The following is a 23,002-nucleotide window of genomic DNA, read 5'->3' as shown; positions in this document are numbered from 1 at the left end:
GAACCACAAAAGGGCACTAGGAATGACTGAGCTGTTCTACTTTTGATTCATCAAACTCTGGACACCAAAACCAAAATTCACACTGGAAGACAAAAGACAAATTTCAAACAACGTGTCCTACTACCTTCCAGACCCCCAGCGTATTATTTCATTAGCTCTAAATGCCCATGATTCCCCCATAAATGGATTGGCTCAAAGGACAAGACCACATCTGGCAAAGCCAGCAAGTCAGAACCCAGCTCAGCCTCTGGGTGACCTCTGGCAGGAAACGTAACCTGGCCATGGCCCTCTTGCCATATCTGGAATGCAGAGGCAGCAGCCCTTTCATTAGGCAAGGCTGGATGGGGAACATCTAATAAAACTAAGGTCGTAAAATCCTTTGCAATATATTCAGTGTCCTATAAAAGCTTAATGATTATAATCAAGCTGTGGCTAGAAGTCTGCAAGGTCTGCACATGACATTCAGCAGTCACTGCACTGGTATCTGATCACAGGACACTCTCAGCCCTTGTGCCTCCATCAGCTGCACAAACTGGTCTTGGCCAAGTCTGGTTTCTTCGCACAAAGTTGTCAGGGGAAAAATATTGCTGAAGTCAAGTTCTCTGGGCCTAATCATCACCGTGTCTCACTGGAGATGAGATCCTGCCAACTTCCTAACAGAGATCATGAACTTCTGTGTACCGGTGGCTGAGGAGCCCATCTTCATGAAACTGACCCCTGCTGCGGAGGGTGGCAGGCTATACAGCATGTGCTCGTTCTAACTACTCCAGAAGTGGCAAAAGCATTACCTAAACTACGATGCAGGGTGGGCAGGGAGTGGTGGTGGTAGAGGGATGATCTTTTAACTGGTACTTCCCCCATCAAAGTATTGTCACCTCCGCACTGGCAACAAAGACGTAAAGGAGTAGGTACGGGTTTTAAAGTCAGATCGATCCGGATTCAAATACCAGCTCTGCCACTTGCCAACTTCTTTGACCTTAAGTAAGTCATTTCACATCTCAAAGTCTCAGTTTCCCCAACTACAAAATGGGAATACTCATGCTTACTATATAGAATTGGTTAAGAATTAAATGAGACAATAGTTACTACTATATCTGGCTTAGAGTGATGATGATGATGATGATGATGATGATGATGATGATGATGATTATGATGATGATGATTATGGTGGTGATGACAGTGATGATGGTGGTGGTGGTGGTGATGATGGAGATGGTGATGGTAGTGATGGTGATGGTGGTGATGATGGAGATGGTGATGGTGGTGATGGTGATGGTGATTGTGGTGATGATGGAGATGGTGATGGTGGTGACGGTGGTGACGGTGGTGATGGTGGTGATGGTGATGGTGGTGATGGTGGAGACGGTGGTGGTGGTAGCAATAATAACGATAATCACAAAAACAAAAACAGACCCCACCACCATGTCATATAGGCCAAAATTCTCTCCACTAAACTGGAGAGGTAGGACAGAGGTATCTCTCCTCCATCTTTGCATTCTCAGTACCTGGGCCCAGGCTCAGTAAGATTGATTAGACTGAATGGATTATATGATGCTGAGAGCAGAGGATTAGGCTGCAATACGGCAGTAGCAAGGCACTGCAGACACCCATGGCACTGGTGAGGGCAGATGCCTGGATTAGAAAGATGAGGCCTTCTTCATGAGCCATCATTTAAATATGGGCAAAACCAGTTCCCTTAGCCTTACCGAGGCTGGTGCCCCAGGCAATTTTCCTCACTGAGACCAATTCTGCTTATTCAAGTCCTCATTTGAATAATAATAGCAGAGGAAGCTCAGGCTGGTTCAGGTGATACTCTTGGAATTGCTTTTAAGAGACAGATATGAAACCAGCCCTTTGGCAAAAATAATTTCTTTCCCCCAACCTTAATTTTTAATCTCTAAAAGGAAGCACTGACCAGGTCAGTGGAGAGAGAACTAGGATCTTAGTTTCACTATCATTCCTCTTGCCCCTCTCATCCTCACCCTAATCTCTCATGTCCTGAGCACCATCCCAGCCCCCATCCCACCCATTCCGTACTCCCAATAAGATTTAAAAAAATAAAATTGTGCCCTCTCTCCTGTCTTGTGGTTCATTGTGACTTCTCTCACCTGTTCCTTTTCTTTTCTGTTCTCTTTCTTCCTCCTAATCGCCCATCAGAAAGTGATATTTTTTTTCTGAACTCTTACAGGGCTACTTTCTGCTCATGGCACTTACATGAAGTCTTGCATATATGGCACAGAAATGCAATTCTTTCGTTCTTTCAATCAACAAATATTTCCTGAGTGCCTGCTCTGTGACAGGCGCTGGGAACACAGCAGCCAACACAGCAGATCTGGAACCTGCTTTCGTGGAAGCTACAGCTTATTGTACTGACTTCCTTCCTAAATGAGTAGATGGATGGTCGAAACCAACATCTCTTCTGTATGGTCAACCCTTGAGAGGCCCAAGGAGATACAGCTCTTTATCGAAGAGTGACAAACTCTCCACTATAGTCTGACTGGTCAGCTGTTTCTCAAAACATACTTTGCCCACTCCTCCTCCCCAGCTTTCCTCACGCTGCCTGCAATGCCTCCTAGTCCACTTGGCCGGCCTGAATCCACTCAACCTGTCCAGAACAAGCCCCACCTCCTCCCAGAAGCCCTCCCAAACTACCTAGTGCTGCCTTCCTTCTTCAACCTGTGGAGCACTTGTGAGTTATAAGCAGACTTCACAATTCTATCATATCGTCTGAGTGCCCGGATGGTGTCTTTTCCAATTTTCCAGTCCCTTTCACCTCGTGCCCTACCTTCCATTTAACAGGTTTTTGGTGAAAGTTTTTGGTTCACTGAATAGCAAGGCAGCATGGCACTGGGGAGGGTATATAAATCATTATTCTAGGGCTTATATTCAGAGACTTTCAAAGAGTTTTGCAACCTGAAAAGCATAGCAAAAGGGATGCCAACAGCTGATTTTTTTGAAATATTGGCACTGCAGGAAGAAATTCCATTAATGTCAGAAAAACGGACTTTTTGCCCTGTGTGAAGTTGTAATCGTTCCCCGTTTGTAACACTTGTGGAAGACGTGGTTCCCTTCAAAGACCCAATTTGTGCTGCTGAAAACACTTGCTCATGTTGTTCGCGGAATGTGTTCAAATGATGTGGTTCTGGATGAGCCTTTAAGGATAGACCCGCTGCCCAGAGTGGACAGCAAGCCGCTGAGAGCCCAGAGCAGCTCAGACACCCAGAGAAGCTGCCGCGTTCACAGCACACTTCATCTGCAGATAAGGAAAAGCCTCAAAGAAAAATACCTGAAAAGTTCCAACTATACTTCTGACAGAATAGCTGAAAGGCTAAAATGGATGCTTGTTGTGTAACCTCTCTAATGAGTTTTAAGGTTGAAGTGTTTTAAGGGCTATTTAGCTTCATCACACTTAAAAAAATGACTAATGCCCAGGTACTCTGCCAGGTGCAAGATAACGTAAGGAAAGTGCATTCTTGTCTTCTAGAAGCATTGACCCCTGGAAATTCTCCTCTTACATCTTAGAACGAAAACTGTAATTCCCGATGATATTCTGATGGTTATCTTCTATCTGTTTCATCTCTTTTCTCTTGGAACTAAACTCTTAGTTTTAGAATTTAATGTATTTAATATTTGAATAGGTAACACATTCACCTGGTTCAAACATCAAAAAGTATTAAAAAGTATACAGTAAAAAGGCACTTCCCCACCCCTCTACTTACAAGTAACCACTTTGGGTTTGTGTGTGTGTGTGTGTGTGTGTGTGTGTGTGTGTGTGTGTGATTAGAAAAAAAATCATAGCACATACAAGCAAATAGTAATACATAGGCTTCTTTTGGGAATTAACCCTTTCTTATCACAGTATGTCCTATTCCAAACAATCAGGGGGCAGGGCTGGGGTGCCTCCTGGTAAGAGGCCCAGCTCCTTGCACCAAGCCCGGTGTAGAATGGGGGACTCAGTAAATGCTTGTGAACCAAAAGAGACAACCACGGAAAGAATGGAGATGTGTATAGCCTGCCTTCTGCTTCTCACTGATGCTATGAACTCGCTCAGGTCTTCCTTAAGGCAAAGAGACAAGGACCTTGATCGGTGCCCGCCCCCAGAAAGTCCCTTCAACCTCATCCTATTTCCCTCCCTGAGTTTCCAGTAGGTTTGAGGATGGGATGGGGAAGGGAAAATTTTTTTTAAAGTAGAAAAGAAGAAGAAATGAAGGAAGGCAACTGAAAGAAGGGTGTTGGGTGGAAGAGAAGGGGTGCAGACTACAGGGAAGCATGTGTCCTGCTGAAGGGGAAGGGTCAGAATCTGGACATTCACACACACACACACACACACACACACACACACACCTCGTTCCACTTCCATACGTCCTTCAGACTTGGTGGCGGGTGAGGGGTTCAGGGTGCTGAAACACTCAACATTAGGACTTGATGACTATCCCATGACACAGGTGACTGTTGAACGTCTGGGCCTGGAGGACACATTCCAGACCAGAATGGCACGTGCTGTCTGTGCTGCTGAAAGTATTCTTTCCACCTTTGGGACGCCATGACCTTCACTCCCACGAGCTAAAGCGTCTACTGAGTGGGAAGTCTGAACTTCCAACCTCCTTCACGTTACGCCTTATTGTCAGAAGCAAAACCTCTCTCAAAAAATGGGTGTTGTTTTCTTTATTCTTTAGATACAAATCCTCTCATCTCATCCCAACGAGTGACTTACCATTCCACGAGAAACAGACCTAAATCCAAGAATAGAAAATGTCACACAGCACATCCACCCGTGAGGAGCTACGGCCTTTCCTCTGTGTGGCAGCTGTGAGCCTTTTTATAACAGACACACAGTCCCCACAGCCCAATCAAAGGGGCCTGCTTCCTTCCTCCAGAGTACTCATCAAAGTACAAAAGTTAAATTTATTTTTCCCATTCAGCGTGCCTTTTGAGAAACTCCACGCTCTATGAAATTGAGAAACCAGTGGTTAGGGTAAAGATAGAGTTACAGAACAGAGAACAGATCACTTGGGATCTATGACCAGGTTAATGAGAAGGAAAAGAAAGCCAGGAGCCCTCTGTGGTTCTGGGTGACAGTGGGAGTAGGCACAGGTGGACGTGTTCTCCTGTGCTCACCCCGGCCCAGTCACCCTGAATGGCATGATGTAAGATGAAAGCATCTGCTGACGCTCAGAGGTGTAATTACCACCAGGGTGGGGGTATAATTAAAGTAAGGATAATTTACCTTGAAGAAGATAAAAATTAAGAATTATTAATGATCATAATAATTAGCCCTTGTATAGCTAAGAGTCACAAAATGCTTTACAAGCTGTAATTATCACAACTCCCCCCTGAGGAAGGGATTCATATCTTACAGCTTCTCACTTAACAAAGGGGTGAAGTGATGGACAAGGGGGAAGCCAGAGAAGGGTGGAGTGATGCTTCCTCTGTCATCCGTCCTGTAAGTGGCGAAACGAGAAAGAGGCCCAGAAGGGCTGACTCCCCTTACGCTGTGCCCTCCTCCCCAGCTCGTCACACAAACCCACAGAACTCCATCCAGATCAAGCAACTCATCTCATTCTGACTTGTTGGCCATTTAAACTGCCACAGTGCAATAAAATTACATCCTATCAGCAAGGATTTTACTAAACACCTAGTAGAAATAAAAGATACGCATTGCCTCCGAGGAACTTAAAACCTAAATGAGAAGACAAGCCGCCATTAAATGAGAGGAAAAATTACACATTAACTAGTGCTAGGTTATACGATGCTGACTATGCATTCTATGGGGGGGGGGGGTGTATTTAATTGGAAGATCATTAAATGTAAAGGTCAAGGAAGGTTTTGGAGAGGAGACGGAATTTGTATAGGGCCTCAAAGAAACTATATTGGGTTATGGACTGGTAGAGGTGCGGTCCCAGGCATGGATCAACGAATAAGAAGAAACAAGAGAAAAACTGGAACAGTTTCACACATAATTTTAAAGAAAAGGTCTTCATTGGAGAGGTAGTTAGAGAGCTTACCAAAGAACCTTACTTTTTTAAAAGCCATCTTAAAGCATCCGATTTGGACCTTTTCCCAGAGTTCCATGTCATGGCTCGTATTGTGCTCTGGAAAAGCCCAGTAAGCTGAGGGTGACACTGGTCTCTTCTCTGTTTTATCTAAATTTTCACCTTGGTGGTTTTCCAATAAGGCCAGGGTACGGTTTGGTCTTGGTAGAATGCCAGATCTGCTATTGACTTTTTCTGGCTTCTGACAGGAGAAAATGGGGAAAGAGCCCTTGAATGAGACAAAGACCAGGAAAACCTAGTACTTCCTTAGTTCTGTGTCGGTTAACCCAGCAGAGCTCCACTGCCACAGATTTCAGCACAGATGAGGCTTCGTGACTGATGTAATATTAAAGCTTCTGGGTGATCTAAATTTTATGTTCTTTTCAATTCCTCTGTAGGAAAGAGCTCACATCTCAAAGCCAAGTAGCAGTGCGATCCTGTAGCTTTGCTCTGGACCCACTGGTATTAACCCTTGATAAAGCAGGACATTCCTCCAGAATGGAGCAGTGGCACTTGGGTGCTTCCGGGGCCAGCCAGACATGTTCTCTGACCTCTCAGCACCTCAGTCTCCAGCCTTATAAAAGACAGATAAGGACACTTTTCGTCTATAAAGAGTATGGATGTGCTCAGATCGTAAAAGCACCATTCTTTCTTGATGAACGACAATGAACAGACACCGCCGCGTGTTAAGGATTCTCAGTTGGTCTTAAAAAAAAAAAAATAGACTGAATCAACATGTTATATTAGTACTAGATGGGTTTCTACACTCTCTGGCATTTACCAAACTTTTAAGGAACTAGAAAGCAATGAACATCATTCCCCAGCCCAAACATAAAGTCAGGAGCACCTCTTAAAATGATCTTTTTAAATAATGATACTGTTAAGTCAAAGACCACTGTAGAGCAACGAGGGCTATTTCATCAGGAGAAGATCAAACCTGATTTTAGAATTTAGCATTGAATCTACTTACAATCTTTCTGGTAAAGAACCAAGAACAGCAAAGAAGAGTCTTAGGCTAATTCATTTAGGCTTATTCAGGTGTTAAAATATTTTCCCTGACTTTAAACAAGTGTGGGCAAGAGAACCATCACTGGATTTAAGATCTAGCTTCATTCAGATCTAGTTTCGTTCAGGAAGGAGTTTTTCTGTTACTATGAACACAATTTCAGCCATTTTCTCAAGGCTGTTTAGAAGCATTTTCCCTGTGGGTTTGCCTCTATATTTGTTTTGCTTGCTCAAACATGATTTTCCAATGATTAATATTTCCCTTTATTCTCACAGAAGCTAATAGATGTCCAGTCCCCTTATGAGTTTATTGACTATAGAAAGGTAATAGAATCACACCAATGCATCCCAGCACTTGGGCTAATGTTCCCCACAGACCACACATAGGTGGATAAAAACAGAATCAGTCATAAGGCAGGGTTTGTCCAGAGACTTCCTTGAAGGACACTCATAAAAAAGGTTCGTATCCACTGTGAGAAAGAGAAGTTCCATGATGATTTATGATTGCAGTGACGCTATCCTAGAATCCATAGATTAAGAAAACTATATAAAACCCTAAATAGAAGGGGGGGGGAGCAGAGAAATCTTCACTCTTTGCTAAGGAGCTGCTACATCAACTTTCTTAACTGATCTCAAGAAATGGTGACAGCTCTAGGGAAACCCCCCATCACAGGCTTCAGTGCTGAAATCCCTCAGGACTCAGACATGAGCCAGGCTGCCAGCTGTCTTCCCGTTGCCTACCACTTCCACTTTCTGTTCACCCCACCTCGCCATGGCAACAGTGAGAGGACAAATTCACTATCATTTGGATCCATCTGCACGTAAAGGAATAACCATCAAGATTCAGGTTCCAAATTACATTCCATGGAAGGACTCGACAGAGTCTCTGCCGAGTTCTGAAAACCAGTACTAGTCTCTGTTGGACCACGGAAGAGAGAGAAATGCTGAAAGCCACTGACTCATGTAATAGTCTCCATAAACCTACTGTGAACCACAGTTACATACAGCCTGAAACGTGAGGGTGGGAGTCACTGACAACCAGGGATAAAATCCAGTTCCTTACAATAAAACAGCACTGAGATTCGCAAACGATCAGCAGGGTGGAGAAAGCCCTGACAGACATAATGGGCTAGAATCACCGATGACATTACTGCACTTCCAGGAGGAGCAGAGTCAAGCGTTTCGGTGTTTTAATCACTAGTGACTTGAGTTGAGCAGAATGATTGTATCTACAATAACACATTACACCAGCTCTTTTTCTCCGGGCACATCCATATGCTAATGAGAAAAGAAAGAGCTAACTTCATGTGGATGTAATATCCCTAAGAATGAAATTTCACAGATTTCAAGTTCTCTCACGAACAATGTAATAAAACATATTTTTAAAGTACCCGCCAATACTGTTTACTTAGGAGACAATCCCAATCTACAGGAGAATCATCTTAAGACCCAAGAATACAAATGCCGTTGTTTTTTTTCCCACCTGCTTTATTAGAGAAGAATCTAAAACCAATTCCTATAACCTCTCATCCTACAGAACTGCTTCAAGCTGGGCTAAAGCAGCTCCCCAGGGATTGTCACATCCCAGGGAGAAATGAATAAGTTCCCATCAGTTTACGTCATATTTTCTGTTTAACCCCAACCTAGAACTTACATTTTCAATCAAGTAAATGGCTTAGAGGTTACTACTCTATAGTGAAGTCACAATTAATTAAGATTCTAAACATTAATGTCTTGATTTTATTGTTGGATTTCATTTTAACGATTAAAGAAAACTAGAGATTCTGTCAAATATTCTATCCTTTCATGTTAGGTGGGGCCAGCACCCTGCCTGTGGAGAGGCCAGGTTTGTGAACTCTGTGCCAAATAGCTACGTGAGCAAATAGTGAGATAAACAAGCCATTTGTGGAGACAGAGGTGGAGCTGGGCTTGGTTAGGAATGAATCAGGCCATCCCACAGAGTAGGTGTCTCCTTCCCAAGTTGGTCTTCAGGGCACAATTAAAACCCCTATAAAAGGCCCAGCTCCTGGCTGTCCAGTACACTTGCCAGCGTGTCAGTGAGCACTGGACTTCTCCTTCTGGTGAAGTGGGTAAGTCCCATTCTAGTGGGATCATGTTCTGTGTGATTCTTCATTTTCCTGCTACTGTAGATATTGGCGGGGTGAGGTGCAACGAGGGTCTCTTGTGCCAGACTTCAGTATCTCACGGGGATGTCTAACTCCCACTAACGCCAGGCCATCTTATGGTTGGAGCCATCACTCAAATGGAGACATGGCTCTTCTAAAGGTCTGAATTCTGTAAGTTTGTTTGCAGGTCAGGGGTTGGAGTACGGGCATGTGTGACTCTGATGGAGTTAGTCTTCCTAAAAACTGCCATCTCAAGAGTTAGCCAACCCTTGGTTCTCTTTTTATATTGGTCCTACCCAATATGAGCCGTCCTCATGTAGTTATGGCAGCTGAGGCATTGGGGTTGAAGAAGGCAGCCAGATGAACCACTGTACTCACCCAGCCAGGGACGCTTTCCATGCATTCTTTTAACATGGTTCTGCTTTTGGCTAAGTCCTGTGTTTTATGATGCCAAAATTCAGGCAGTTTATTTGGATTTAACAAAAGCTAACCATAAGACCAATATTATTCAAAGTTTTCCAGGTTCAGTTTCGCCTATCGACTCTGGTAGCCAGTCAAGAAGTACCTCTCAGGAAGCTTTCAATAGCTGAATATGTCACATATCTGACTTAGGGCAGATAACAGTACTGTGTTTTCTGCATTGGTGTATCTAAATATCACAATGCCACCTTGGACAAGGAAGAAGTAGTGCCTGATCTTAGAACTGGTGACTTATGAGTTACACTCCTAGATCTCTTGTGGACTAGAATGCTGGGAAATAATCCACATCCCCTTTTTGTTGTTCTAGTTACTACTGAATGTTTTGCTGCCATAATTAGATGTGCATGGTTGCAATCCACTTCCAGATACTCTCAGATCTTCTCTCACCTTTTGGCTTTCATCTATCCTCTTTGTTCAACTTTAGAGGAAGATGTGAGGAGTAGTAACATGTCAAATTTAAATGTCTACATTCTTCTCTTCACTGTCTGGTCTGAAATACGCTAGGGAGCAGAGGAGAGAAAAGAAAAACGTATGGATAATCCAGATTGGGTGGACAATCAAAAGCTGATTACAGTGGTCTGAACTCCCTGGCTTGAACTTTCTCAGGATCTTTCTTCCCCTTTCGAAGTACAATATTCAAAGATAAAGTGCTTTCTGTACACCTGAAGCTGAAGCTGAACAATAATGAATGTCAACTACAATTTTATATATATATGTAGTTATATATATATGTAGTCAACTACAATTTTATATATATATGTAGTTACAAGAAGTGGAGTACAGCATTAGGAATAGAGACAGTGGAAATGTAATGGCTGTGTGCGATGTCAGAGGGGTAGTGGATGGGGGAGGAGGGTTATCACAGTGTGAGGGGTATAAATGATAAATGTCTGTTACATTGTTTTGTACACCTGAAACTAATTAAAAAAAGATAAAGTGCTTTGAAAGCTCAGATTGAAAATAGCAATTGTCAAATATATGGTGATGGAAGGAGAACTGACTCTGGGTGGTGAACACACAATGGGATTTATAGATGATGTAATACAGAATTGTACACTTGAAATCTATGTAATTTTACTAACAATTGTCACCCCAATAAATTTAAAAAATAAATTTAAAAAAAAGAAAAAGAAAATAGCTAGTGTTGTAAAGTGAAATTATTTAGGGATCTGCCTGAAACAGTGTGGCTGGAGCCTCACCAAGATCAGAAACAGACCTTTGATTCTGGATCCTATTTGATTGTTTTAGGTTTACTTGAAGAAAGGGAAAACAATGTCTCCACTTCTGAAAAGCATCTTTGACATTACTGACATTTTCCATCAATATGCCTCCCATGATTGTGACGGGGCGACACTATGCAAGAAAAGCCTGAAGAACCTCCTTGAAAGGGAATTTGGAGCTGTCCTTCGGGTAAGAAAAAAGAAGAAAACGATTATCTCTCTCCTGAGCTAGGGTTATGAAATTCCTTCTCAAGCGAGACCAGAGGAAGGAATGGTGACTTTATATTTGTACTCTGAGTACTAAAGAAGTTGCTACCAAGTATGTCACATCCCTGATGGCAACGTCAGTATGAATGAACTGTTGGTGGAAAGTTCCCACCAAAGATGTCAGATCAAACTAGACATGGAAGGAACTTCAATTTACTTCCAAATTTCAATAATTAAAACCAGCCTGTTCACTAGTACAATGGTGTTGGCATACATGTTTTGTTCTGTTTTCAAACATGGAATAAACGTTAAATCAGGGTACTGGCTGTTTCAGACAGAAATGGCTGCTGCAAACTTTCATAAATTTCCACAGTAGTTCTCTCTTGAAGATGAGTTCATTCCTATTCACCCAGCTAAAGTGAACTTGCGTTCTTTTGATCAGCATTAAATCACAAGATGCAAAAATGTCCAATGAATGCATGCTATACAATGATGTCGACATTTTACGTGGGGATGAGACTCTCTACACACTGGGGTTTTTCTAAATGCTCTTACTGTCTTTTGAGTGTCAGCATATCACAAAAAATACATGTGTGTGAAAGTTTACTACCGGTAAATGGTGCATTGTAAATTGTTTTGTTTTCCTCTTTATCATAGAGACCGTACGACCCTGACACGGTGGATGTGATCCTGGAACTTCTGGATCGCGACGGTGACCGGCTCGTCGATTTCAACGAGTTCCTCCTGTTCGTTTTCAAGGTGGCTCAAGCTTGTTACAACGCTCTCGCCCAAGCCTCGGGGTCAGAGAAGGAAGCCAAGCGTGGGGGGGAAGGGAACCCGTTAGAAGATCGCTGGCAAGAAGAAGAGCAAAGCAGGTTGGAGCCCCGGGACCGACAGCTGGAAGAAGAACGCAGGCGGAAGAGGCAGGAACGGGAGCCAGAGCTCGCTCAGGAAGAGGAGCAGAGGGAGAAGCAAGAGAAGCGTGAGCGGCGGCTGCAAAGGCGAGAACCGGAAGCGCGCTTGGAGCAGGAAGAGCAGCTGCAGGGGCGCAAGGGGCGCGCGGCGGAGGAGTTTCCAGACCGAGAGCCGAGGCGAGAGAGGCAGGAGCTGCGGGAGGTCCAGCGCCTGGAGCAGGAACAGCGCGAGCGCCTGGAGGAGGAGGAGCTGCCCCGGCGAGAGCGCCAGGAGCTGAGGAAGGAGCGCCTGGAGGAGGAACAGCAGCTGCAAAGGCGGAGGCCAGGGTGCCAGGAGCGGCGCTTGGAGCTGGAGGAGAGGCGCCAAAAGGAGGAGAGGCGACGGCTGGAGGAGAGGCGCCAACAGCTGCGGAGGCGCGAGCAGGAGCCGCGCTTGGAACAGGAGCTGAGGCGCCAAAAGGAGGAGAGGCGTCAGCTGGAGGAGAGGCGCCAACAGCTGCGGAGGCGCGAGCAGGAGCCGCGCTTGGAACAGGAGCTGAGGCGCCAGCAGGAGGGGAGGCGCGAGCAGGAGCTGGCCGAGGAGGTGCAGCAGGAAGAAGCCCGGGAGCAGGAGGAGAGCCGCACCCCTAGGTGGCAGCAGCAGCTAGAAAGCGAGGCCGACGCTCGTCAGAGGAAAGTCTACTCAAGGCCCCGCAGGCAGGAGAGGCAGAGGCGCCTGCAGGAGCAAGAGGAAGAGGAGGAGCGGCGACTGCGCGAGCGGGAGGAGGACGCCCAGTGGCCCAGCCGGCCCCTCCGGGAGGAGCGCGAGCGGCGGCTGCGCCAGGAGGAGGAAGAGCTGCGCCGCGACCTCAGGTGGCAGTGGCAGGTGGAGGAAGAGAGCGCGAGGCGCCGCCAGAGGCTGTTGGCCAGGCCTCCATTGCGGGAGCAGCGGGAGGAGCAGCAGCTGCAGCGGGAGGAAGAGCAGCTGCAGCGGGAGAAGAGGCGCCAGGAGCTGGACAGGCAGTATCTGGAAGAAGAGCAGCTGCAGCAGGAAGAGGAGCAGCTGCAGCGGGAGGAAGAGCAGCTGCAGAGGGAGAAGAGACGCCAGGAACTGGAGAGACAGTATCGGGAGGAAGAGCAGCTGCAGAGAGAGGACCGTGAAAAGAGGAGGAGCCAGAACAGGGACAGACAGTATCAGGAGGAGGAGCAGCTGCAGCGGGAGGAGGAGGAGCTGCAGCGGGAGGAAGAGCAGCTGCAGCGGGAGGAAGAGCAGCTGCAGAGGGAAAAGAGGCGCCTGGAGCTGGACAGACAGTATAGGGAGGAAGAGCAGCTGCAGAGGGAAAAGAGGCGCCTGGAGCTGGACAGACAGTATAGGGAGGAAGAGCAGCTGCAGCGGGAGGAAGAGCAGCTGCAGAGAGAGGACCGTGAAAAGAGGAGGAGCCAGAAGCGTGACAGACAGTACCGGGAGGAGCAGCTGCAGCGGGTAGAGGAGCAGCTGGAGCAGGAGAAAGAGCAGCTGCAGCGGGAGGAGGAGCAGCTGCAGAGGGAAAAGAGGCGCCAGGAACTGGACAGACAGTATAGGGAGGAGGAGCAGCTGCAGAGGGAAAGGAGGCTCCAGCAGCGAGACCGGCAGTACAGGGAGGAGGAGGAGCTGCAGCGCCGGGAGGATCAGCGCCGTGACCTGAAGTGGCGGTGGCAATCAGAAAAGGAAAGTGAAGTTCGTGATTACAGTGTTTATTCCAAACGCAGAGAGAATGAACAAATCCGGCAATTGGAAGATCCCCAGGTGCGGGAGAGAGCATTCCAGCAGGACCGGTGGTCCCTGCAGGAGGAACAGGAAGAGAGAGAGCTCGCGCGAGGGAGGAGGAGCAGGGAGCAGCGCGACAGGCAATTGGAACAGCTGCAGCGAGAGGAGCCCAGGGAAGACCAAAGGCGAGCCAGGAAGTTCCGCGAGGAAGAGCAGCTGCTGGAACAGGAAAGAGAGGAGAAGAGACGCCTCCAGGAAGACAGAAAGTTCCGCGAGGAGGCACAACAGCTGCGCCGCCAGGAGCGCGAACAACAGCTTCGCCAGGAGCGCGACAGAAAGTTCCGCGACGAGGAACTGCTCCTCCAGGAAAGGGAAGAACAGCTGCGCCGCCAGGAGCGCGAACAACAGCTTCGCCAGGAGCGCGAACAACAGCTTCGCCAGGAGCGAGACAGAAAGTTCCGCGACGAGGAACAGCAGCTGCAGCGGGCGGAGCAGGCAGAGCTGAGGCGCCGGCAGGAGCGAGACCAGCAGTACCGCGCGGAGGAGCAGTTTGCCCGGGAGGAGAAGCGGCGGCGCCAGGAGCAGGAACTTCGGCAGGAAGAGCAGAGACGCCGCCAGCAGGAGGCGCAGAGGCGCCGCCAACCCTGGGAGGAGAAAGACCAGGGCCGTCTGCAAGGTCTGGAGCCTGGCAAGCGTCCGTTTGTCAGCGCCCCGGTGCGCTCCAGCCCTCTCTATGAGTACATCCAAGAGCAGAGATCCCAGTACCGCCCTTGAGAGATGCTGCCATATCCTGACACCCGCCAAAGCTTCAGCAAAGGAAAATGGGAAACACTGGCTACCAAATGACTCAAACGTTTCTGGTTGTGGGAAAACTCGCTGATGTTAGAATATGTCTTTTTTTTTTTCTCCAAAATTTTGCATGATACTCATTTCCAGTACTTTGTACTCTGCCTTTTATTTTTCCTCAAGTAGTTCTTTACTGCAGGATGTCTTTTCTCTTTGGTGCAAATGTGGTGTGCATTTAAAAAAAAAACAGAAATCATTTAATTTGGTTAAGGAGTTTTGTTTGGGAGACACGTTAATTTACTGCTTTCAAAGGGAACAAGATTAATAAGAGCGTGTGAGATTCAAAAGAATCTGGTCTGATTTTTTTAATGGTTGATCCATCTTGTGGGGAGTTTAGATGTTTTTTAATCTTCAAGTTGGTATTTCTTCTTGGGCCTAAATTACATAAATATTTACCTTCAAATAGACTGTCACCTTTTGTGGTGTAATTAGTGCAGATTCCACAAGAGGACTGAAGTTTTACAATAATCCTTGAATAGTGCAGGGGCACTGACTTCTACAGAAAAAAACTCCCTGTGAAATCAGCCCATAACTGGAAGAAATACCAGTTAAAAATAAGATTTAGCTTGAAGACTTAGAATTTGAATTAGATTTTTTTTTTACACTTAACTGTAAACACTTAAAATCTCCTAAAACAAAAGTAAGGTGTTTCTCAAACAACTCCAGAGCTCAATTTTTTAAACGGTCTACTGTAGTGTATAGTGCTTAGTTCTCTTCCCCCAATCTTTGAGGAGTATTAACTACCTTTGCTAATTTTAGCTGAGAGGGAAGCTGCTCAGGATCCTGTGAACATCTATCTTGCTCTAGGGCCAATAAGAGATCACAGAGAGCGTTTTGGGGGAGGGAAAGGGAAAAATTTGTGAAGAGAGGGGCAAGTTCCTACAGGCCCTTGACAAGACCCATCAGCCCACAACCCTTTGAGGCCTATTGATACTACCTTGGAGACATTCTTGTTGAAATCATTGGACTGTATAAAAAATTCATAATAAATGGTTGGCAAACAATTATTTTTGTCTGTCTTAACTTTGCATCAAATCATAACTCCAGATCTAATGGTCTGGGAACTGACAAAAGTTCCCAATCACTTAAGGGTATTTGGTTACTATTATCTATGTCTAAATATGGGGGGGGGGAACCTGTTTTCCCCCAACCATTTTTTCCCTGTTTGGATGAACCCTATATTGTTTGTAAGAGAATCTAAGGATTCTCTTTCTAAGTGTTTTTATTCTTGACCCCACAGCTTTCTGTGCCCTTTCTCACAGGACTCACAGTCATGACAAATAATGGTGCTCCCAGCGTTTGTTAATATTTCCTTCCAAGAATACAGTGGCTTCTGTCTCTGATGTCTGATGAGCCGATAGTAGGAAATGGCCTGAAAATTCAGCTCAACATTGTAGAAATTGCAGATGAGTTGGTGGTTTAAGCAACACAATCCATGCTGTGACCCAGTCCGAGAGTGCTTAATATTAATAGTAACACCAGAAGTATCAAATTATCATCCAAGGATCCAAACACCCCTCTGCCACCTGCTGGAGTCTAGCCTTAGTATTCATACCTTGGTACTAGGATAAGTCTAAGAAGACCCTGATCCACGGTAGCATTTCTAATTGTGAGAGTCATGAAGAGAAGATGCCCTACGTCAGACATTCAGCATTTTGGTCATTGGTGGGGAAAGCTATGCTCCTGAGTAAGAAGGCACTTTCTTCCAGGAGCACCAACTTCTCTCTCACTTTAACACAAATCGCAGATGCCCACCAAAACAGAACCTGGGACTCCCCTGACATTACCTTGGCACAGCATCTCTTTCAAATGATTTCTAACTGCGAAACCATTTTTCTCCTAAGGTAAGCGTATGCTTTTCCTTACTTAGGGATCTTCACAGAAAACGTGGATCCTCAGGATCCACTCAACGAGCATTCCTTTCAGAGCCTCCTTACAGGTGCCAGCCTCAGGATACTCCTGAAATAGACACTCATCATCTAAGCTACAGTTCAACAATAATAATTATGGGGAAAACAATCAAAGTTCTTCAGACTTCTTAGAGCACTTTACAAGATGAGGAAAGAGCCGATTTCCAAAGAACAAAGTATTGTTCTATCACAGTTATAATAACGTAGTTAAAAAAAATAATAAGTCAGCCAGCCCTTGCCCTATGGCTCTTCTTTTAACGTGTTGGCAGGAGAACATGCTGGCACGCCAACCCTCCTGCTCCACCTGGATAACACACGTGTGTGGGCAGAACCTTGTTGGGCAATTGGCTGCCTGACTTACAAACTGGGAGCTGTGATAACATCACCTTGGCTGCTGCTGAGAAATGGGGCTGAGAGTTTAATGTGCTCTGAGATGGGAAAGCTGGTCGTTGTCTGCTGTGGGCTCAACTATTCTCCCTGAAGGTTCACACGAGGACGTTGAAGTCCTAACCCTCAGTACTTCAGAATGTAGTATTTACATAGATAATTAAATTAAAATGAGGTTAGAGGTAGGCCCTTATGCAAAATGAACGGCATCCTTACAAGAAGAGAAAATTCAGACACAGGCATGGACGGAGGGAAGATGATGTGATGGACATGGCCATTTACAAGCCAAGGACAGCGGTGTGGAACAACCCTCCCCTTATGGCCCTCGGAAGAAACCAACCCTACCAACACCTTCATCTTAGACTTCTAAGAGACAGTGAGAAGAAAGACACCCATTCTGTGGCACTTTGTTATGACAGCCCCAGAAAACTAATATGCCATGTAAGGTGAGGTTATGTTGCTAGGGAAAGCTATCCGTATTGTAATGACCTTTATCCTTTGACATTGTACAAGCTAGTCCTGGTCACTCAAAGATGCTCTTTTATTAAATCTGTCATAATCTCTACTATGCTGTGGAAAGAATGCTACAAGGAATAAGAAGCCTGGGGTTCATTTATTTATTCATTCAACAAATATTTATTGAGCTTCTGCTGTGTGCCAAGCATTCTAGGCAATATGCATACAGTAGTGAAGTAGTCGTTTTGGCCTGTTCCTCCACTTTACTATCTGTGTGTCCTCGCCAAGCCCCTTAAGCTTCCTGGGCCTCCATGGTTTCATATTTCAAGCTACGAGACTGGAATAGCTATCCCCAAGGTTATTCCAAGGACTGGAAACAAATTAATTCTCACATTCAGCTTGTTCAACTGAAACTCTCAAAGCAACTCAAATAATCCCTCACCCCAGCTTCTACCTTTAGCTAATAGAAAACAGAGGAAAGAATTAACTCATGAAGGTGATTGTCAGACCCTAGTTCCAGCTTCAAAGATCTTTCCTTTCTAGCCGATCAGACTTGGACTTCCCTCTATTTGTCTCCCAAATTCCTCTCCTGAGTGCCTTTCTATCATCCAAGTTTATTCACTGAGGGAGAAGACTCTTTACCTACCCCATTTTCTGTGACTCTAGTCCTATCAAAGATCATTATCCCTCTGATTTATGAACTTCATACCTGCACTGAATTACGCCCATCCTTTTCTGAGGAGAAAACAAAGTGCTGGAACTTGGTTCCACTCAGACTAAAAGTCAGTGGCCATTAGTTCAGCATGAGCCCATCTCTGCTCCGTCTTCTGTACTAATTACACGTTGCTAATATTTTCCTTCAGTCATAGTAATTATGAGTTTGTTCAGCAATGCTACAGTTTGTACTGGGATTGCAATCAGCTGAAGATTATAATTTATGTAATACGTAATAACCACATGTTCCCTTTGATAGTAATGAGCTGACAGTCACATGCAATCATCTGAAACTAACCCAAAAGTAGATTTCTGAATAGGTTATCATTTTCTGAACCCTCAGGCCATCCATGGCAAGCACTCAAATTACAAAAACTTTTTAAAATCTGATTTCTATTTGTGATTACTCCCCTTTAAAAAAAAAAATGGGTGGCATTTTCTGCAAGATAAAGTCTAAGATCCTCAGTTTGGAATTTAAGAACTTCCGCATTCTAGAGTCAACCCATGATCAAACCAGACTAGTCTATGTGTTGTCATTAGGACATCTTATGCTGTCCTTACTTCAAAGACTTATTGGCATAATTTTATCTCTTTGGAATGCCTCTCTCCCTCCTGTTTGCCTGGACAATTTCTACTCAGTTTAAAAGACCCAGGTTGAGTCTTACCTCTTCCCTAAAATCTTTCCTAATCTCCTGATCTCTCTTCATGGAAGTTCTAAAATATCTGTTATCTTTAGCACTCATTAACTGATTACAATGTTTTGCCTTAGTTGGCTTTAAATTTGCTTCATCTGCCCAACTATATCTAAATACCTTGAAAACAGAGACTACAACTTGGGATTCTTTATTCTGTATATTCTTTCCAGTCTAAGAGCTCTATGACATAAATGGAATATCTACTAGGAAAACATACATACTCAGAAATTTTGCCTAGGTTTTCAAAAGTTCCTATAGTCCCTGTGAAGCCTTATCTTCATGCTAAGAAACCTGGCTCAAGGAGTTGTGAGAATTAGATGCATAATGTAGGCATTCAATAAATATTTGTCAAATGAATGAACGAATATAACCCTCATAGCTCTTTCTGTCCAAGGCCTCCATCCACTGCCTAGCAAATACGCCACCCCTCCCTTCTGAATATTAAAGTCCTAAGTCCTTTTTGTATAGTGAAAATTCCTCACCGTTGAGCATCACTGAATGTGCATGATTCTTCTTGCTCGATTGATCCTGGTTCTGCCTGGGAGTTGGTGTAAACTCTGGTGTTAGCATCTGTCAGTGCCCTTAGTGGGATGAGAATACAGGGTTAGGTCAAGGGAAAGGAGTCTCGTCTCATGTATTATTGTGGGGTCAGTGTAGTGAGATCTCCATTCCAGGCTGTGGCTCATTTTCTCATAAGCATTTGAATTCAAATACAACTCACCACCATGAGGATTATTTTACTTTTGAACCTTCCTTTTCTGCTATATATAAGTCCATTTCACTCCTCCCATTAGCATTACTTGGACCCTATTTCTTAGAAAATAATACCCTCACCTTATTATGTAACAAGTACACATGCCTCTGTCTTTCCCTGGAGCACCTCACAAACTGCCCTCACGTGAGCTTTCCTAGGTGGGTCCTGACCAAGTCCATCCTCAGGTTTCACCTCTAACCATGACTGGGGAAGGATGGGTAGATGTGGGAGAGGCAGACAAGTTTCAGAACATCATGCCACAAGTGCCATCATCAGAGAAGTACAGAATTTATGAGAACAGCAGCATCTAACTCCATTGAGTAGGGTCAGGAAAAGGTTTCCCCAGGGAGCTGATGTTTAATCCGAAACCTGAGAAAAGGTAGGAAGTGAGCCTGGCTAAGAGGAAAAGAAAGATCTTTCCAGGCAGAGTGACTCATGTTCAAAGACTCATGTTTAAAGGTGAGAGAGCACCGTGGGTTCAAGGAAGTCCAAATTAAAGTCCTTAGAATACCAGGAGATAAGGAGAGAGATGAGGACAGAGAGGTTATGAGGGCCTGGTAAGCCATATTCAGCTTACCTTGAGGGCAACAAAGAATTATTGTCATTTTAAGTAGGGGATTTATTAACAAGATTGATAGTTTACGAGGATCACTCTGGCTGCAATGTGGACAATGAGTTTGGAGAGGGTCAAGATGGAAGCAGAGCAAACATTAGGACGATATTACAATCTTCCCCGTGAGAAACAGTGATAACCTGAGCTAGGATGATGGAAGTGGGGATAAAGGAAAGTGGGCATATTTGAGACCTATTCGAGAATTAGAATCGATAAGAGTTGGTGATGTATTGAAGAGATGATGGAGAGGAGGACAGTTTTGTCTCATTTAACCTCTTAGAGTTTTTAACTTCTCTTCTGCTTCCTGAATGATATCTATTTCCTCTGAGGTCAGTTTGTCTATTTATCTTGTTCTTTCTCTTTCATGCGGCTGATTTATTCATGTGCCTAAATATTCTTTACAGCAATAAAAAGATCTGAGTGTCTTCTGATTTGCATAAATAGGTCTGCTTTCACACCAACACTCTTCCCTGAAGGGGAACTTGTGGCAGGATGGAGAAGCCTGTCAATTTGCAAGAAAATGGCTGTCAGTCTGCAGATCTAACCTCCCACCCCCCAATTCCATATGGAGAAGGTTTTCCTGGAGTATTACATCTATACTAGATACCTTATTAGTCAAAGAATACTAACTGAGCAACTAGTGTGGTCCAGATACTCTTTCGACTTCTGAGGATAAAGTGGAAATGTGAGAGAGTCCTGCCTTCAACGAATTTACATTTAGCATTTCTAAGAAGTTTGTTCAATTTCTGTAGGGAAGAGCCATTGGGGTTTTGCTAGGAAGATTAGGCAATATATGCCCAGATACCTATGCTCTGTGCTCTAGGTGAAAGAGGGAGTGACCACTGAAACAGAAGTTCCTGATACAAACTTTCAATTGGCTTCCCTGTTTGAAGACCGCTTCTCACTCCCACTGTGGTTACGCCTGCTAATTCCGAGTCCAGAGCTTCTACAGGTTCTGATGGTCAGGTTTGCCTTCACCTCCACCATTCCCTCATAACACATCCTGGACTGTGTCTTTCTCCACTTGTTTCTACCATAAACATTCTACCATCCCCTTGTCACCTGCCACACATTCATTAAAACTTAGTTGTGATGCTCCTCCAGTTCTGATCATATTTCTAGTTGATTTTTTTCTTTCTGTATATTTTTATTCTAGAGGATTCCAGGAGGAACAGTAAGAATATACATTTGCTCGGTCCATCATCATCCAGAACAAACTCCTACTACTTTTATGAGAAGTAAAAAAGATAATGAAGTCATAACTAGAAGCTGAAGTCTTCTTTTTTGCTTGCCAACTTTTCCAGTACTATAGAAAATCGTCAAAAACTGCTTTATTAACCATCTTTTCCAAAATAGCCATCGTATGGGTTTTATTTGGAGCCTTCATTCACGACTTGAGTTGTGGCCCTTGAAGAAAAAGAGGCTCTTAAGTAGAGTTCTATAGAGAGCAACTTCTTTTCACTACTTTTTTTTTTTTTCACTATCTCTATACGAAGTTAGAGGGAGAGGACATCACAGAGGGACCATTAAAGGGATATTTTTGGAAGAAGAAGGAAGAGCAATCAGGGTCTTTTCTTTCATAATGGTAGAGTTGTTTGTGGTTTATTGTACAACAGGCTAAATAGTTCTTTGACCACTAGATAGAGAGCCATCTCCTTCCTCTTCCTGCCATCTCTTTGAGTCACTACCCACCCAGAAGTATGGGTTATTAGCTAAACGGTCTTGAGTAAGCACTGAAAAAAATAGGAAAGCCTGTAAAAGAGCTAAGGAGCCAGCCCTCACATTGTTCAAAGACCAAGCAAGAGTCCACCCTTGACTTTCTAAATAGAAACTGTAACCTCGTAGACATTTAGAGTTGAAATGTAAAATCGTAGACATTTAGAGTTGGAAGAGTTCTGCGCCCTTCACTGTAAGCCACTCCAGTCTTCCCTCTTGCTGTGGCCGGACCCCTCCTACAACCTCGTGAAGAGATTGTGATCCAGCCTCTTTTTGAACAGTGCTAGTGACGGGGATCTCATTACTGTAGGAACAACCCATCCCATTGTCAGACAACTCTACTCCTTAAAATGTTCTTAATGGAAACTCAAGCTTGCTTATTAGAAAGTTTCAACCATTGATTCTAGCTCTATCCTGTGGCATTACACGGAATAAGGAAGTTAAGCTAATGGAGAGACCATGGGCTCAGAGACATATTCTTGAGACATTTCAACTCTGCATCCTGGTGTTGCCATTTACTGGGTACGTGACCATAGGCAAGTTAAGAGCTAAGAGCCCTAACTCCCTTAGCTGTTAAAAGAGCATAATAACTACCTAAAAGGGCCATGAGGATTAACTAAGACAGCACATGCAAGCTCCTGACGTGTCAGAAGTGTTGAGTGAACATTTGTTCCTTTCTCTTCCTACTCCACTCCACATCCCCATGAAAACCCTTCAAATATTTGAAAACAGCTATTACGTCTCCCCTGAGTCTTTCTTTTCAAGCCAGCCTTGAACATACTCAGTTTCCTTCCATCATTTCTCAAGAGACAAGCCCATCAGTTCCAGGGCAGGGAGTCATTACTCAACTTTGAAAACCCCAGTGCCTGGCATAATCTCAGAGAATTAGTTGGTATCCAGGGGATGTTGTCTGATCAGAATTAAAGGGACCTTTCCATGCCAATCCCAATTCTCAGGACAAGTCTTCTCCCTTTTAGAGGAATGCTGAGAAATATTTTATATAGGCAGAAACCATCAACATGGATTTTGCCCCCAACATTCGGTTTCCTTATACTTGCTTTGGTTATCAGCAAGCTCAGAACAAGGTCTTACATCCTTTTACAAGCAGGCAGGAATGTATTAAAACATACTCTATTCTCTTTTTAAATATCTCAAAACACAAAAACAACTGAATCTAATTCTCCTGTTATTTATTTATTTT

At 44.5% G+C, this 23,002-nt stretch overlaps 1 protein-coding gene and 1 long non-coding RNA gene across 3 annotated transcripts in view; one reads left to right on the top strand and one right to left on the bottom strand.

The window, feature by feature from the left end:
* Positions 1-23,002, bottom strand: part of LOC109451576 (uncharacterized) — a 420,408-nt gene that overhangs the window by 227,746 nt on the left and 169,660 nt on the right. The gene's annotated exons all lie outside the window — the stretch shown is intronic.
* TCHH (trichohyalin) lies at positions 7,810-15,563 on the top strand. Its single transcript, XM_074319092.1, has 2 exons — positions 7,810-7,818; positions 11,728-15,563. Exons 1-2 carry the CDS (start codon positions 7,810-7,812, stop codon positions 14,482-14,484), a joined length of 2,766 nt encoding a protein of 921 aa, XP_074175193.1. The 3' UTR covers positions 14,485-15,563.

The sequence above is a fragment of the Rhinolophus sinicus genome, linkage group LG14 (genome assembly GCF_036562045.2).
Source record: "Rhinolophus sinicus isolate RSC01 linkage group LG14, ASM3656204v1, whole genome shotgun sequence".
In the NCBI taxonomy this organism is placed as follows: domain Eukaryota; kingdom Metazoa; phylum Chordata; class Mammalia; order Chiroptera; family Rhinolophidae; genus Rhinolophus; species Rhinolophus sinicus.
Note: the sequence above shows the minus strand (reverse complement) of the source record. Positions and strands in the feature narration are given on the sequence as shown.